Source organism: Arachis ipaensis, chromosome B04 (genome assembly GCF_000816755.2).
Source record: "Arachis ipaensis cultivar K30076 chromosome B04, Araip1.1, whole genome shotgun sequence".
Classification (NCBI taxonomy): Eukaryota; Viridiplantae; Streptophyta; class Magnoliopsida; order Fabales; family Fabaceae; genus Arachis; species Arachis ipaensis.
Window position 1 is genome coordinate 133,022,091 of NC_029788.2, and position 14,631 is coordinate 133,036,721.

At 34.3% G+C, this 14,631-nt stretch overlaps 3 protein-coding genes across 3 annotated transcripts; 1 reads left to right on the forward strand and 2 right to left on the reverse strand.

Moving 5' to 3' along the window:
• Positions 3,518-7,348, forward strand: LOC107635725 (mannose-6-phosphate isomerase 1). The gene is made up of 5 exons (XM_016339282.2): positions 3,518-4,309; positions 4,634-4,801; positions 5,735-5,947; positions 6,100-6,366; positions 6,736-7,348. The coding sequence occupies exons 1-5, from the start codon at positions 3,971-3,973 to the stop codon at positions 7,057-7,059; spliced, it is 1,311 nt and encodes a 436-aa protein (XP_016194768.1). The 5' UTR covers positions 3,518-3,970; the 3' UTR covers positions 7,060-7,348.
• On the reverse strand, positions 8,540-10,392 carry LOC107635726 (40S ribosomal protein S7). Its single transcript, XM_016339283.2, has 6 exons — positions 10,241-10,392; positions 9,709-9,795; positions 9,538-9,611; positions 9,270-9,393; positions 8,976-9,158; positions 8,540-8,876 (listed from the first exon to the last, which is right to left on the reverse strand). Exons 2-6 carry the CDS (start codon positions 9,781-9,783, stop codon positions 8,757-8,759), a joined length of 576 nt encoding a protein of 191 aa, XP_016194769.1. The 5' UTR covers positions 9,784-9,795; positions 10,241-10,392; the 3' UTR covers positions 8,540-8,756.
• Positions 11,856-14,513, reverse strand: LOC107638205. Its single transcript, XM_016341374.2, has 8 exons — positions 14,014-14,513; positions 13,497-13,541; positions 13,278-13,407; positions 13,044-13,107; positions 12,888-12,936; positions 12,708-12,805; positions 12,280-12,418; positions 11,856-12,188 (listed from the first exon to the last, which is right to left on the reverse strand). Exons 1-8 carry the CDS (start codon positions 14,389-14,391, stop codon positions 12,042-12,044), a joined length of 1,050 nt encoding a protein of 349 aa, XP_016196860.1. The 5' UTR covers positions 14,392-14,513; the 3' UTR covers positions 11,856-12,041.

Sequence of the window (14,631 nt, forward strand, 5' to 3'; positions counted from 1 at the left end):
GTAGGATTTTGTTTTGCAAATTTTATTTATCAAATGTTAGTAATATTTTAACTCTTTTTATAATTATAGTTATATTTTATCTTTTTGCATGATAATTAATTTGCATTGTACTCTGTAATCAGAAATAATCCTATAACTATCTTGTGTTAAATAAATAAACGAGATGATTGTAAAGTTAAGACAACAACATTTACCAAATGGATAAGTTTATAGCTCCTATTATTGCATTGCTTTCTCCAAGGGAAAATTCCCAGAAAAGTTTCATTTTGTTTGACTGGAAATAAAATTGATGTGACTATATATGCAACGTAGACACAGTTTGCTGATACATAAACTACACCTTACAGGTCAAATATTATTTTTAAAAAAATAACAACCTAGCTCATAATTAATGAAAAATAATATATATGTCACATTCAAGAATAGCAATGCAAGTTGCAGATAGGAATGGCAATAATGGCTACTAAACTAAAGAACAAATGGCTGGGAATGGTACAGCCACTAACCACTTCCAATGGCTCCATAAATCATCAATCAACGTCACGTTTTCCATATGATTGAGTCAAATTCAGCCCATATATCTTTGTCAATACCAACTATATCCCACTTAAATGGTTGAGCTCAGGGGTGTGCATGGGTCGGGTGAAACCGAATTTGATGTGACTTAGACCCAGCACGAAATATATACTGGGTCTATTTATTAGATCCGAACTCAGTTCTAGATTCGATGAAATCTATACACGTTCGGGCCACGATTATACCGGGTGAAAACCGAGTCGTTAACATTACATTACCTTAATACCTTCTTATAATAAAAATATCCAAATTTCTAAGATTCCAACCATTATTTGACATGATAAAATTCACTTAGAAAAATATAACAAGAATCAACTCTTCTCTAAAATTAAAGCATAACCATAATCGATACTAATATTGTCTAATAACACCAAATATTTAAATCAATATAAATATATGTATTAGTCTAAAATCTTATTCATTTTAAACATCTAAAATCTTATGCATTGTAAACATAAAACATTAACTTATAGTCTTATAATAACTAATAACACAAAATATTAAGGTTTACAATACTTAAATTCCACATAAGAATAGTCATCATTCATCACTAATAACACAAAATATTAATTGTATATGATGACCGGACCACCGGGACGACTTCGGGTGATCTGAGCCATAGCCTAAACCCGACCGAAATAATGACCGGATCTATTTTTGAGATCCTTACCCGATTATAGACCCAGTAAAATCACACAAAAATAATCCTTAAAGTGTTCGGAGCCGAACCATGCACATTCCTAATTGAAATCCATGACATCTGTTTTTGTTTTTGTTTTTGTTTTTTTTCTCTATTTTACTATTAAACAATGGACTTGAGACGCAGGGTTATTCTCTGTGACTTTATATATTATGTTCATGCCTAATAAATAGTATTAAGTTGTATTTAATTTGTTACATAAACATTGGTGGGTCAAATAATAAGAAAGTTTGTTATGATATCACATCGTAGCTTGACTGTCATTAGAGATTTATTTACTCCTATTGAGAATCTTATATTATATAGTTAGTTATTATTTATAAACACTAATCAGTAAAAATGATAACAATCTCTAAGCTAAGCTCCCAACTAATTTGGGCATGGGGGTGTGTGAGTGCTACCTTAGCTTGGCAAAAGCCATGTTATTGTCGGCAGAAGATTGCATATGAAAATAATAGACTTCCATTTCATTCAGATCCGTTGATGGGACCTACTTCATCATCTCACTTTTCTTTCTCTTGTAAAATGTCTGTTTTATAATAAAATTTTATTTGTAATTATTTTCATTAGTTTTTTACGGTTAATTTATTTACTTGTATATGATATATAATATATAAAATTATTTTTGTTGTATATTTCGGAACGTGAAAACTCATGTGCAGTCGACTTCACGTGAAGTTGATACTTGAGAGCCGTTAGATAATTTGACTGATTTAACTAAATTTTCATCTAACGACTCTGAGATTTCAACTTCACGTGAAGTCAACTTCACCTGAATTTTTACCATTCCGAAAAACATTTTTGTGATGTGATTGATGTATTGAGGAAGGAACATAAATTTGATGCTCAGAATCACGTGTCGTCTTCATCAGACGTGGCTGTCTCTGTGCCGCTTTCTCGTCTTTGTCGTTCATGGCTCTCATAATTTAATTAATGGAGATCGCTTCTTTTTCTTTCTCATAAAATAAGTAATATTATTTCTTTCTTTTTTTTTTCTTTCATCTACGAAGTCTGCTCTGACAAAAATAAAAGGTATGATAAATAATTTGATGTAGCTTCAAGAATAAATAAAATAGAATAATACTGAATTGTTTATTCGTGTGTATGCATCAATACAAGCTTCAACTTCAAACTTGAAAGTCATAGGTATGGGATCCATGGGAACTTGCACGCTGAAAGATCTACCATAGGTTTTTTTTTATTAAAAGTAAGATTTCATTAGCAAATATTATAAGAATAATTATTAATATAAAAAAATTTTAAATTTTTAATATTTACTTAAACAAACTTCTAAGTTAATCACTAATTCAAGTTCGGTAGTTCTCATTCATTTGGGTTAGGGGTGTATATAGTCCGGTCCGGCCCGAAGATCCAGTCCGGTTCCGAACACTTTAGAGGTTAATTTAATGTGATTTCATTGGGTCTAGGGCCGGGTAAGGGTCTCAAAGATAGACCCGATCATTATTTCGGGTCGAGTTTGTGCCATAGCTCGGGTTACCCGAGCTCGGCCCGGTCATCATACATAATTAATATTTTGTGTTATTAGTAATGGATGATGGCTATTTTTATGTGAAATTTAAATATTGTAAACCTTAATATTTTGTGTTATTAGTCATTTATAAGATTATAAGTTAATATTTTATGTTTAAAATACATAAAACTTTAGAAAAATGCATAATATTGTGTTATTTGTATTGATTTAAATATTTGGTGTTAGATAATATTAGTATTGATTATGGTTACGCTATAATTTTAGAGAATGGTTGGTTCTTGTTATATTTTTTTAAGTAAATTTTACTATGTGAATTGTGAAATAAAGGTTGGAGATTAGGTGATTTTTACATGCTAAAGACCCAGTTTTCACCCGGCCCGAAAGTGTGTAAATTTCATAAGATCTAGAATCGGGTTAGGGTTCAAAAATTAGACCCGATCTATATTTCGGGTCGAGTCTGAATTAAGCCAAATCCGATGTGACCTGGCCATGTACACCCCTAATTTGGGTTTAGGTGGCCTATTTATTGTAGTATTTTTATTTATCATGAGAGATTGATGCGACTGTTTAGTGTTTATAGAGAAAAAAGAAAAGAAAAAACTTGAGAAAAGTCAACTAAGAATTTAGAAATTCAACGAATACAGAAGAAGGAGGGAGCTTATCATGAAAATGTAATCCCCAATGGGAACTTGACTAACTTGCGCCCTAATTTTGCGGTAGATTTTAATTCCATAATTATAAAAAGAAAGTTCATAAATTGTCTTAATACGGAAAATAAAAAAAAAACAAAAGTGCGTTGTTGAGCATGAAATTTCGTGCTGCGTCAGTAACTGCGAATGAAACACATCTGAAAACGGAGGGAAGAAGAAGAAAGAACAAAGAAAGGTAACTGCTTTTGGATTTTGGAAGATAGAATCCCACTCACAACACCGAAAAGGACGCGCCTTTTTCCCTCTTCCCTCTTTCCCATTCTCATTCTCTTCTCTTAATTGCGTGCTCCGTGCTTCTCTCTCTCTCTCAATATTCCAATATCCAAATTCCAAATTCCCCAAAGCTCACAAACACTCTTCAAATACCAGCGACCACTCCAATGACAATTCGCTATCACCATTCTCCACCTTTCTTTTAACTCTCTCTCTCTCTCTCTGTGTGTCTTTCTTTTTTCAATCTCTGTCTCTGTGTCTCTTCCAATTTGAATTGCAATGGCCAAGGAGATGAAGGACGTTACTACCAAGTCGTCGCAAAAGGAGAAGCATCTTCTTCAGAAGCTTCATTGCTCTGTGAAGAACTACGATTGGGGGCTTCCGGGTCGGGTCTCCGAGGTTGCCAGGTTAGCCAGGTTGAATTCCGGGTCTCAATTGGATCCGGAGAAGCCCTACGCGGAGCTTTGGATGGGTACACACGATTCGGGGCCTTCGTTTCTCGCCTCCAACAATGGTGGTGAAATGGTTACCCTTAAGAAATGGCTCTCGCAGAACCCTGATTTTCTGGGTGAGAAGGTTCTGCAAAACTGGGGTTGTGATCTCCCCTTCTTGTTCAAGGTGAGTAGCACTCTGATCTTGTTTGTTCTGTTAATGGAAATGGTATCTTCATGTTAGAACAAATTGGAATTTTGAGCATCATTGTTAATAAAAAGCAAGTCCTTTTTTTTCCCGGTTCAGTGGAAATGGGTGTGTAGATGCTTGCACAAGTTTGAATTTTGAGCATAATTAGCTGGTATCTGCTTTTCCTTTTTCATGGGAACAATAATAATAGTTGTTTAAGAAGTTTTTCTTATTATTGTTATAATTTGTCTAAATCCAACATAAGCTAATTTAAACATGTAGTTTGCATGTAAATTATTTGTTTATTGTTATTGGCATTAGGTGCTATCGGTGGCAAAAGCCTTGTCTATACAAGCACATCCTGATAAGGAGCTAGCTAGGACACTGCATAAGTTGCTGCCTGATGTGTATAAGGATGGGAATCACAAGCCGGAGATGACTCTGGCAATGACAGAGTTTGAGGCTCTCTGTGGTTTTATTACTCTCAAGGTACTGAATTATATGGAAGGAGTCTTTTGTTTCTTTCCTTAATTTTAGTTCTCAGTTTTTATATTAATAAAGTTAATGCGTTTTTGTTTCCTTTTCCCTTTCGATTGTGTCTAGAACGCTTTCTTGTTTTTATGTTCACAGAACTGTTTTTGAGCTATTGTGAATTCGAGCCTTGTTATTATAAGACAAAAGCTGGCATATTAGGTGTTAGGTAAATTCGATCCTTTTTTTTTAATGGGTTCATTGGGATGTTGATATTATTACAAGAGTCTTTTTTTATTTAAATATTAAAAAGAATTTGGTATTCATGCACTTGAAGTGATTGGAAATGAACTTCCCACCTGTCGGTACAATTTCATATTGATGTGACCAAGCCTTTTTCCTGTTCATTTTACTTTCTTTAATTGCCCATAATGTTTCCTGGTCCTTTGTGATACTCCCTCAACCTTTGATAGCTGACCAAACTATTAAAAGAATCATATGATTTCTTTTGTGTGTTAAAGAAACATGAAAAAGTGTCGGTTGCAAAGCATAAAGTGGAAATTTTATGTGTTTTTCCATTGTAGATCTGTTAGTTTTTCCTTGAGAATGGGCTTGGTTTTGAGAGAACTTTGATGTTTATCGTTACCTTTGTATGAGTTCACCTGAATAAACTGGGTTAAATAGAAAGGGGATTAAAGGAAGAATTTAATCTAGAACCCTATTGTAGTTTTCATGTATATTGTTACTTAGAATCATGCCAATTATTCAAAGATGTCTGCTTTTGTGGGGAAAAGAACACGTGTGTAGATCAGTGAATCCTTGTGTTCTGTTTTTGCTGATTAGAGGTTGCTATCTGGTAAATGCACAGACATTAGAACTGATTATTCTAATGCATCATTGAAAAATTATGCAGTATGGGCTAACTCAGCGGTGTGTTGTATTTTATTTCAGGAGCTTAAGGCTTTGATTCATACTGTTCCGGAAGTTGCACGATTGATTGGGGCTGAAAATGCAGACCTGGTCTTACAAACCAGTGATCAGGATGGTGAAGGGAAGGTAAAAGCTGTTTTGCAGGCAGCATTCACACACCTAATGTCAGCTAATAAAGAAAGAGTCACTGAAGCAGTAAATAGTTTGAAATTTCGTCTCCATGATGAAAGCAAGGTTAGTTGATTGCTTATTTAATTTGCTCTGGGAAGTTATGATTCTGTTGTAGCTCTACTGTTGATAATTTAAGATGGCTTAATGTAATAAAATTTAACTTGTTTTTTGCGAGTGTGACTAAGAGATATCAAAACATTTGTGTTCTACATCAGGTGAGACAGTTGACTGATAAGGAGAAGCTGGCGCTGCAGTTGGAAAAGCAATACCCGGCAGATGTCGGTGTCATTGCAGCGTTCTTTCTTAACTATGTAAAACTTGCTGCTGGTGAAGCCTTGTTCCTTGGCGCAAATGAGCCACATGCATATTTAGCCGGTACTTGTATTGAATGCATGGCAACTTCGGACAATGTAGTGCGAGCCGGCCTAACTCCCAAACACAGAGATGTCCAGACTCTTTGTTCCATGCTCACATACAAGCAGGTAAATGATACATCACAGAAATGAGGCAGTTAAATTTTGCAAGGCTATTGCTGGTAAGTGTTTGATGACAGAAAATAGAAAAACTCAAGACAATGGAGATATAGATAAGAAAGAAAATTTGTGGCTGTCTTTGTTCCCACTGTCCTAGTTTTCAAGTAGACAGCTTGGACAAATTTTGTCAGAAGATAGAGACATTTTACTTGTTTCTATGTTTGTCTCCTCCTAACAAGTAGTTGTGTCTCCTATGGCTTTGTAGTTTTGTCTTGATATATTTACCAAACGGGATCCAAAGTGATAATTCAAAAGGTGGCATGAATATTTTGGAGACTCGCAGTTTTTTTTTATGGGTTTTGCCTTTATTTTATGCAGGGTTCTCCCGAGATCCTGCAAGGAGTTCCTCTTAATCCATATGTAAATAGATATACACCGCCATTTGAGGAATTCGAGATTGATCGATGTATTCTTCCCCAAGGGGAAACAGTTGTGTTCCCAGCAGTCCAAGGTCCTTCAATTTTTTTGGTCACAACTGGTAAAGGAATGATGAACATAAAAGGAGGATCACAAAAAGGACATGAAGTAACTGAAGGTGATGTTCTTTTTGCAGCTGCTAACATTGAGATTAGCATCATTAGTGCATCCAAGTTGCATCTGTACAGAGCAGGGGTTAATAGCAAATTTTTTCGAGCTCCCTGAGTTTCAACATTGCACCTTTTTTTCGCCATATTGGAGTTGTGTCATAGGTAATAGTAGCACGTTTTACTTTAGTGTACATGTTAGAGTAATAATAAGATCATAGAGTTTGTTATCAGGTTTGAGGGAAAGTGCATTCACTATAGAGAAGAGGATTGTCTTAATGTATTTTTTTATGTTCAATTTGTTTGTTGTTAATATAAGGGTAAGTATTCATTTTAAGTCTCTTAAATGTATTCTATTTATCGACTAATAATCAATAAATGAAGTTCCTCCAAAATATTCTGATCTATGTCTACATCATTGCCGATGATATATTTGTAACGATCTTTTTAATATCTTGGAAATTATTAGTTGAAAAAGAAAAATGAAATATTGTTATATACAACTCTGAGAAAGAAAGTGTTACATCTTGTAAAGTAGAGTCAATGACTTGAGAATCAAGCTAGGAGATTAGAAAACAGAAATTATTCCTTGACTCTGAAAAACTATGTCAGTGTGACTTAGCAACAGAGAAATCATTTATCTTCTCTTCATTGATTCTCCTAAACTTCTTGATTACTAAATGAAGAAAGTAGGATGTATAATTAGTAGTCTCTTCTGGAAGACAGGTTTTTTTTTTTAAACAAGATTTTGAAATATCAACTCCAAGAAGTGCAATCTCAACTTTGCATGCAAAACAAATAATCAAACTTGTCTAGTACATCTACAAATCATTTGATGAGGAAGAATTCTTGTTCACACCATTGACTCTTCTTTTAAACAACTATGATCTTCAATTCACACCTCCAATATTTTCCAATGATTGAAGGCACATGATGTTTATGTTTCAGCAATTTTTTCTATTTTTGTGTTCGTTTTCTCTCACAAGGTTGTTTCTGTGACTTAACAACACTGTCTAGTCAATGTTAGTAGTTAATTAGTTATTAACATGGGAATAAAAAAGATCCAATATTTGATTATTGAGTAAAGTGACAATTAGATACTCCAGGATTTTGATTTAGGACTAATTAGTTTTTGAAGAAAAAAAAGTATTAATTAGGTCCTTCAAGATAATACACAGTGGACATGTATGTCCTTCAATCAATGGATAGTGCGAAACGAAATAGAATTAACTTGATGTATGTCCCATTGCTCTACATGAGTATAGAAACAATGTAGTTTTAGACAGTAAAACATTCAATTATCTTGAGTTTTTATATAACATTTTATTAACTGCTTACTTTATTACGAATCATATTAAAACAAGTGAATTTTTGCTTCAAAAATTATCTACATAACAATCTTTCATAAATAAACACGTCTTAGTAGTTAACAGTACATATAAACACCATTGCTTAAATTTTACGTGCTGAATTAATAGAAGGATATAACGTGTCCACCAAATTGGTATTTTTTTCTTTCACGTACTAATTAGTCCGAAATCAAAATTTTTAAGGAGCTAATTGTCACTTTACTCTTGATTATTTAAACACTTCATATAAGACTTCTAATAAGACTTCTAAGGGTAAATAAATAAATCGATAAAGATAGCATGCAAGGAAGTATCAAGAATGCAAATATGCCGCATCATGCACAATTGCACACTATGGATACCCTCTACAGTATGTAGTAATTTTCATGTCAATCTAGAATATTAAACAACACCAAATAAACTCTTAGTAGTTGGAACAAAAATACTAAAATTCCATCAAGACATTCTAGGCTTCTGCGATTGGAAACTCAAAAGATACATCTTTTCCGGTAAGCTTCCTGTAAACTCCAGAGAAAGTCTCCAGCTTGTATTCGGTGTTGTTGCGTTCCTTCGGATCCAAGAAAACCTTAAATTGGCAACAATGGTGAAAACCAAACTAGTGTCAGCTTATAAAATAAAGGATAATTGGCAAATTTGAATGAGCAATATCTTCAGAAGAAGTTACTTTGATTATTTTTGATCCATCGAGTCTGTATCTGACTCGTTTGCCAACAATCTCGGCAGGATAAACTACGTCTTCAAGAATAGCATCATGCACAGCAGTCAAAGTGCGGGTACGGGGCCGCTGAACAGCAGATCCTTTCTTTGGAGGACGCACGATCCTTCTTGTGGCGATCAACACAACTTCCTGTCAGTTGGTACAATCTTCATCCATCAAAACACAGAACGAAACAGAAAGGAAAATCATAGGCATGTATATATTGGTTTCACATTAAGGTCAAATGTAGTAAACTACAACCTTCCCACTAAACTTCTTCTCAAGCTCCCTGACAAGACGAAGATGAATCTTGCGGAACGATTTCCTCAATCTGAAAGGAACATAGATGACCACAGCCTTGCGATTCCCAGCCACGTCCATTTGACTGCACAAGAAATAGCATTAACTTTATCATGAAGAGCAATAACAATGTTTAATGAAACAAACATACATCTATCAGAAAATTTGTATATATTTCTGTATTCGGATGGTCTCTAAATGCAGCCTTAATAATTGGCAATATACTTACATTGCCTGGTTTATGTAGAGATCTTTCAAATCACTTTTCAGGTCCTGATTAGTGTTCTCCAAATCAAACAAGTACTACAAACAAACAAACAAAAAATTCAGGATTACAGTGAAGAGCATAGTGTTTAGTTCATTAAATCAGTAAAAATCCTTAAAAGGAGGCAACATAAACCTGTGCAGCTGTCTCCTCAAACTCAGTGGGTTCAGCATCATTATCCTTGTGGATTTTCTTCCTTGAGGTGAACATTTTGGTCAATCTCTGTCATGATTCAAAAAAAAAAAAACATCACAATGTTGCCATATGAACTATTATCCACTCAAAAACTAATAAGCTAGAATTAGTTCGAAGTTAGAACCTAAGGGGAAAAACACTCAGAATGAATGTTTTACATCAAACATAACACAACAATTTGAAGTCATAATTTTTACAAAGGAACTCAATTGAAAGCTGCAAATGAAAAAAATTGACTGCATGTTGTTCTAAGAACCCCAAGTATGAAAATTTTTCTTCTACTCTCACGGTTTCAACGAAGAAGCAGCAACGTGTAAAACAATGTGAAGGGAACAATGCGGAAATTATTGAACGAAAAACGCACAAGACAAGTAATTCTGAGTAGCGCAAGAGAGATTCAATCAGGTCACTAAATTGGAACGGCGAAAAAGATAGAAGCTTTGGGAATTGATTGGATAAAAGAAAAGCGTACCGAATCGTTGCCGAGATGTGCAGTTGCAGTCCTTGAGCTTCAGAAAGAGGAAGACGCAGCTACGCCCAGGGATGCTATTATACATATACTCCATGCTGACGTTGCCCTAATTTTCTTATGCACATTCCAATTTTCAACGGGCCAAATTCATGGCCAGCCCGTTTACTCATTTACCTCTAAAATTGAGTTCGTTTAAATTTCGAGTTAAATGGGTCGAGTCCAATTAACAAAAAAAATATGATAGGTTAAATAGATTAATTCGCAAGTTAAACGGGCAGTTCATTTATATTTTTTTTACATTTTTAAAAAAAAAAGTATTTTTAATCGATATTTCTCTAGATCCGACTTAAAAATTTAACTCATCAACTAAGAAAATACAATTTATTTAAATTTTTTTTTACTTAAAAGTGATAATTTTTGTCAAAATATTTTTTAAAAAATAAAATAAAATAGTAAACGGGCCAGCCCATTGAATTCATCGGACTAATCATAAACAGTGCGGACTAAAATTATGACCCGTAAATGAAGCAAACTTAAATAGGCCAACCTATTTAATCTACGGGACTTAAACGGGCCAGACTGACCCATTTGACAGCCCTACATTTTTCTCCACATGTTAACTTGGTATATTATTTTACATTTATTTTTGATGTACCGTAAAGTAATTTTACACGTACATCCACTTATATACTGCCAAAAATAATTACTTTTTATATTAACTGTAATTACATACTGTATAAAACGTTTTATACTATCAGTGTATCAAAATTAAACTCATATAATATACTCTAAGTATTATAATTTTTTTTATGGTGATGGTTGGTTTAATAATCTTGAATTGAATAAATAGTAGGGAAAAAAAATTTTTTTTATGGTGATGGTTGGTTTAATAATCTTGAATTGAATAAATAGTAGGGAAAAAAAAGGAAGAGATTGAGGTTTATATGTGATGAGTATTACTATTAATATATTATAAAGGCTATTACTAAATATACTCATCAGTTATGAATTAATTTTCATAACAACGACATAATTTAGTAAGTAAATAATTCGTAATGAAAACCAGTCATGAGTGTTATGACTTATGACCATATAATAAAATGCTATGATGCACGGATACTGGCACGGACACGGGACACGACACGGGACACGTCGACACGCGAATTTTAAAATCTTACATAACACGGAAACACGCATACATACAAAATATAAAGTATTTTTTAGATGAATCGTGATGATATTTTGATATTTTATTGATATTAAAATATAAATTAAATTTTTTAATTATTTTTAATGTCTTATTTTAATTATATCAAGTATTTAAAATATTTTTTTTAATAAATAACAATATATACTATATCTAAATTTATTTTAAGAATATATGTTAAAATTAAGACTGGACACGCTGACACGTAATGGTATTTAGGTGTGTCCAGGCGTGTCCAGAAAAGAATTTTTTATTTTTTTATTAAGACACGGTTGAACACAGCAGACACGCGTGTCGAACGAGTGTCGGCGAGTGTCGTGTCCGAAATGTGTCCGACACACAGACACGACAACTCAGCAAAGTGTCCGTGCTTCATAGATAAAATGGCATGATCAAGAAAAAGTTGCATTTTCTATGCCAGAAAATTGCCAATATATATTATTTTGAATGATTCCAGCTCAATGAAAATCCTGGTTGAAACCTTTCATATTGCCTTAAAGTTGAAGATTTGGAGCACCTTCAACTTTGTTCATTTTACAACTACTTAAAGCTAAAGAATAGAAGAACCAAAAACATGTCCTCTGTCTCAAAGTCTCACTTGTCCAAACCATTAATCCATGACAGAATAACTTTTGCTCCTTTTTCCCATGAAACGTCCAACATCATGTCATGCGCAACGGCATCAACACAAACCGGCGGCACACTGTAAAACTTCGCCGTCTCATTGAGTCCTTCGGCGTCCTATAAACAACAATAGTTCAGTGAATTTGAGTTTGACATCATCTGAGGGGGCCAGAAACTCTTTTCGAGTGTTTGGCGTAGAAAAACATACCACAATGAAGTCATCTTTCGCACCCAAAACAAGGACATCGACAGGGCAGTTTGGCGCCGAAGGAACCGGAAGTGATGCATTCAGCTTTCTTAAATCAAACAATGGCAATCTCGAACTTTCTTTCATTAGCTCTTGATATCTGAAATCCAAACACAAACCAAGCTAAAGGCATGATAGTGATACTCAATATGAATAGACCATTTGATATTTCACAGAAAAATGCATACTCTTGTTAAGGGGGTTTATGAGTTTAGTTTCTAGACTTGTCTATTTGAATTCAACCAAATAATACCACAGCTATGGTAAACCAGTATGCTTTACTTCTTTAAAAAATCATGGATTTTGTGATTCCAAGGCTCCATGAACATATCTTAAGTTAACCATATTCTTCCGATATCAAATTTCAATTGACATGCTGACAAACAAACCTTTTAACAATATGATCCTCCATTGTGGCTGAGAAAAATGTCTCTCTACACAGAGGAAGAGAGGTTTGAAAAGCTTTCGCTGCCAAGCTGCGTGTCACCTGCGGCCAGGACAATGGATATATACATATAAGAAGGTAAATACAGAAGAATCACATTCTTGAGAAAGTCTGTTCAAAATACCTTGAAGGCAGCAATTGGCTTGGTAAAGAGATATCGCCAGACAAGACCACTAACAAAAATAAAAGAGAATTCTCAACGAGTGAAATCACAATTGAAGTTGTTAACATCTCTTTATTCAAAAGTAATGATAACGCACTAGAGATCTTAGTTACTAACCTGTTACCAGAAGGAGGCACAGAGCAGACAAGGATAGCTCCTCTAAGCTTTGGATATGTATTTTCTATTAACAGAATCAAACTCAATCAGATTAAAAGCTTCAAGGAAAGTAAGTATCTGAGACTAAAATGATATATATATGATATTCATATGATGGGGGGGGATTAGTAACATACTAATACCTTAATTGACTGCAAAAACATGTAGCAGAAGCAGAAGGAAATAGGAAAGTACCTTCAAGGTTGTTGCTTCCCAAAGAGGAGATATAATATTGAATGATAAGTCCTCCAAATGAATGTCCAACCAAGATAGGTGGTGACTGAACTTTATGATGAACGAAATCTGCAATATCTCTTGCATGTGTCTACTGCAGAATCAAGTGCATGGAGGAAATTAAAGACTGTGGATGAAAGTTCATTGATGAATAGAGTTTTGCAGGGAAGATTCATATACCTCGAGCGTACCAGCGACCGAACCATCGGGTACATCACTTTCACCCTGCAGATGTAGCATACAAGATGGAATGGTTATTACCAAGATTACTAGTTTAGACTTCAGACATCACATTAGAGGTTGGACTTTCTTATTTGTTAACACTAAAACTAGCATCAAACACTCATAAGTCATAACCCATTGCATTTCTTTGCCACTTATCTTCAACTTATACACATCAAGCAAATGAACAAAATTTGATGGTTGATTATAAGATGTTTTCCAAACCACTGGTTTCATTGTAACATTACTCCTACAGAATATATTTGGGACCTTGGTAATTAATTCATTCTAGAAATGTAATGACAGATAAACTAAACCAAATAAATTTAGCTTAGGTGACCCAAGAGAGTATATTTTGACACACATTGTGATAAATATCTTGTTACTAACACACATTTTGTGCAAAACCCTAGTCTCTACAAAACCAATGATCATATAAGTATAACACTATCAGAGAGAGAGAGAGAGAATGGACCTGTGCTAAGAGGCTAAGAGCATAGCAATCAAAGCCAGAAGCTGAAAAGAAAGGTAACCAATGTTCAGCCCAGCACCAAGCAGCATGGTAGCTTCCATGAACAAAAACCAAAGGTGACTTTTTCTCTTCTTCTCCTTCAACATTCTTCTTCTTCTTCTTCTGCACAATCACCTCCATGCTTAGCCCAGAGGGAAGCTCGTGGAAGATACGAGACTGCCCCTGCTTCAGCTCAAAAGGGACCCTCATCTTGTTCTTGTTGCTGAGAACAGCCACCACAGGCTTCCAAGAAGAAATTGTGGCGGCGTTTGAGTTGGAAGAAGCAAAATGGTGATTGTGGAACCCAGAAACAGAAACACCCGCCATTGACGTTGTTGCCATGCTTCTGTGTTTTTGGACTTTGGTTCTTCAAAAAGCTTTGGTCTTTTCGCACCAAACAAGATAAGGGTATCAAACACAGACTCGGACACACTGAAAGCTTAAACCTTTTTTCTTATTTTTTGGATAATGAAAGCTTAAACCTTGCTTTATCTTAACTTGTTTTAAGGTAAAAAAAAAAAAAATACAAAATAAAAAATAAAAAAAAAACAAAAAAACAAAAAAACAAAAAGAAATGTAATT

Bases quoted from the DNA above. Each gene is read 5' to 3' on its own strand.
- LOC107635726 (XM_016339283.2), bottom strand. From the start codon at position 9,783: ATGTTCACCTCAAGGAAGAAAATCCACAAGGATAATGATGCTGAACCC. The intron at 9,612-9,708 runs GTTTATGTTGCC...GTTTGTTTGTAG, and splicing joins TTGAGGAGACAGCTGCACAG to TACTTGTTTGATTTGGAGAA. The intron at 9,159-9,269 runs GTTGTAGTTTAC...ACCAACTGACAG, and splicing joins AGAAGAAGTTTAGTGGGAAG to GAAGTTGTGTTGATCGCCAC.
- LOC107635725 (XM_016339282.2), top strand. From the start codon at position 3,971: ATGGCCAAGGAGATGAAGGACGTTACTACCAAGTCGTCGCAAAAGGAG. The intron at 5,948-6,099 runs GTTAGTTGATTG...GTTCTACATCAG, and splicing joins GTCTCCATGATGAAAGCAAG to GTGAGACAGTTGACTGATAA. The intron at 6,367-6,735 runs GTAAATGATACA...TATTTTATGCAG, and splicing joins CCATGCTCACATACAAGCAG to GGTTCTCCCGAGATCCTGCA.
- LOC107638205 (XM_016341374.2), bottom strand. From the start codon at position 14,391: ATGGCAACAACGTCAATGGCGGGTGTTTCTGTTTCTGGGTTCCACAAT. The intron at 12,937-13,043 runs GTTAGTAACTAA...TATTTTTGTTAG, and splicing joins GTGCCTCCTTCTGGTAACAG to TGGTCTTGTCTGGCGATATC. The intron at 12,189-12,279 runs GTATGTTTTTCT...TGTTGTTTATAG, and splicing joins CGAAAGATGACTTCATTGTG to GACGCCGAAGGACTCAATGA.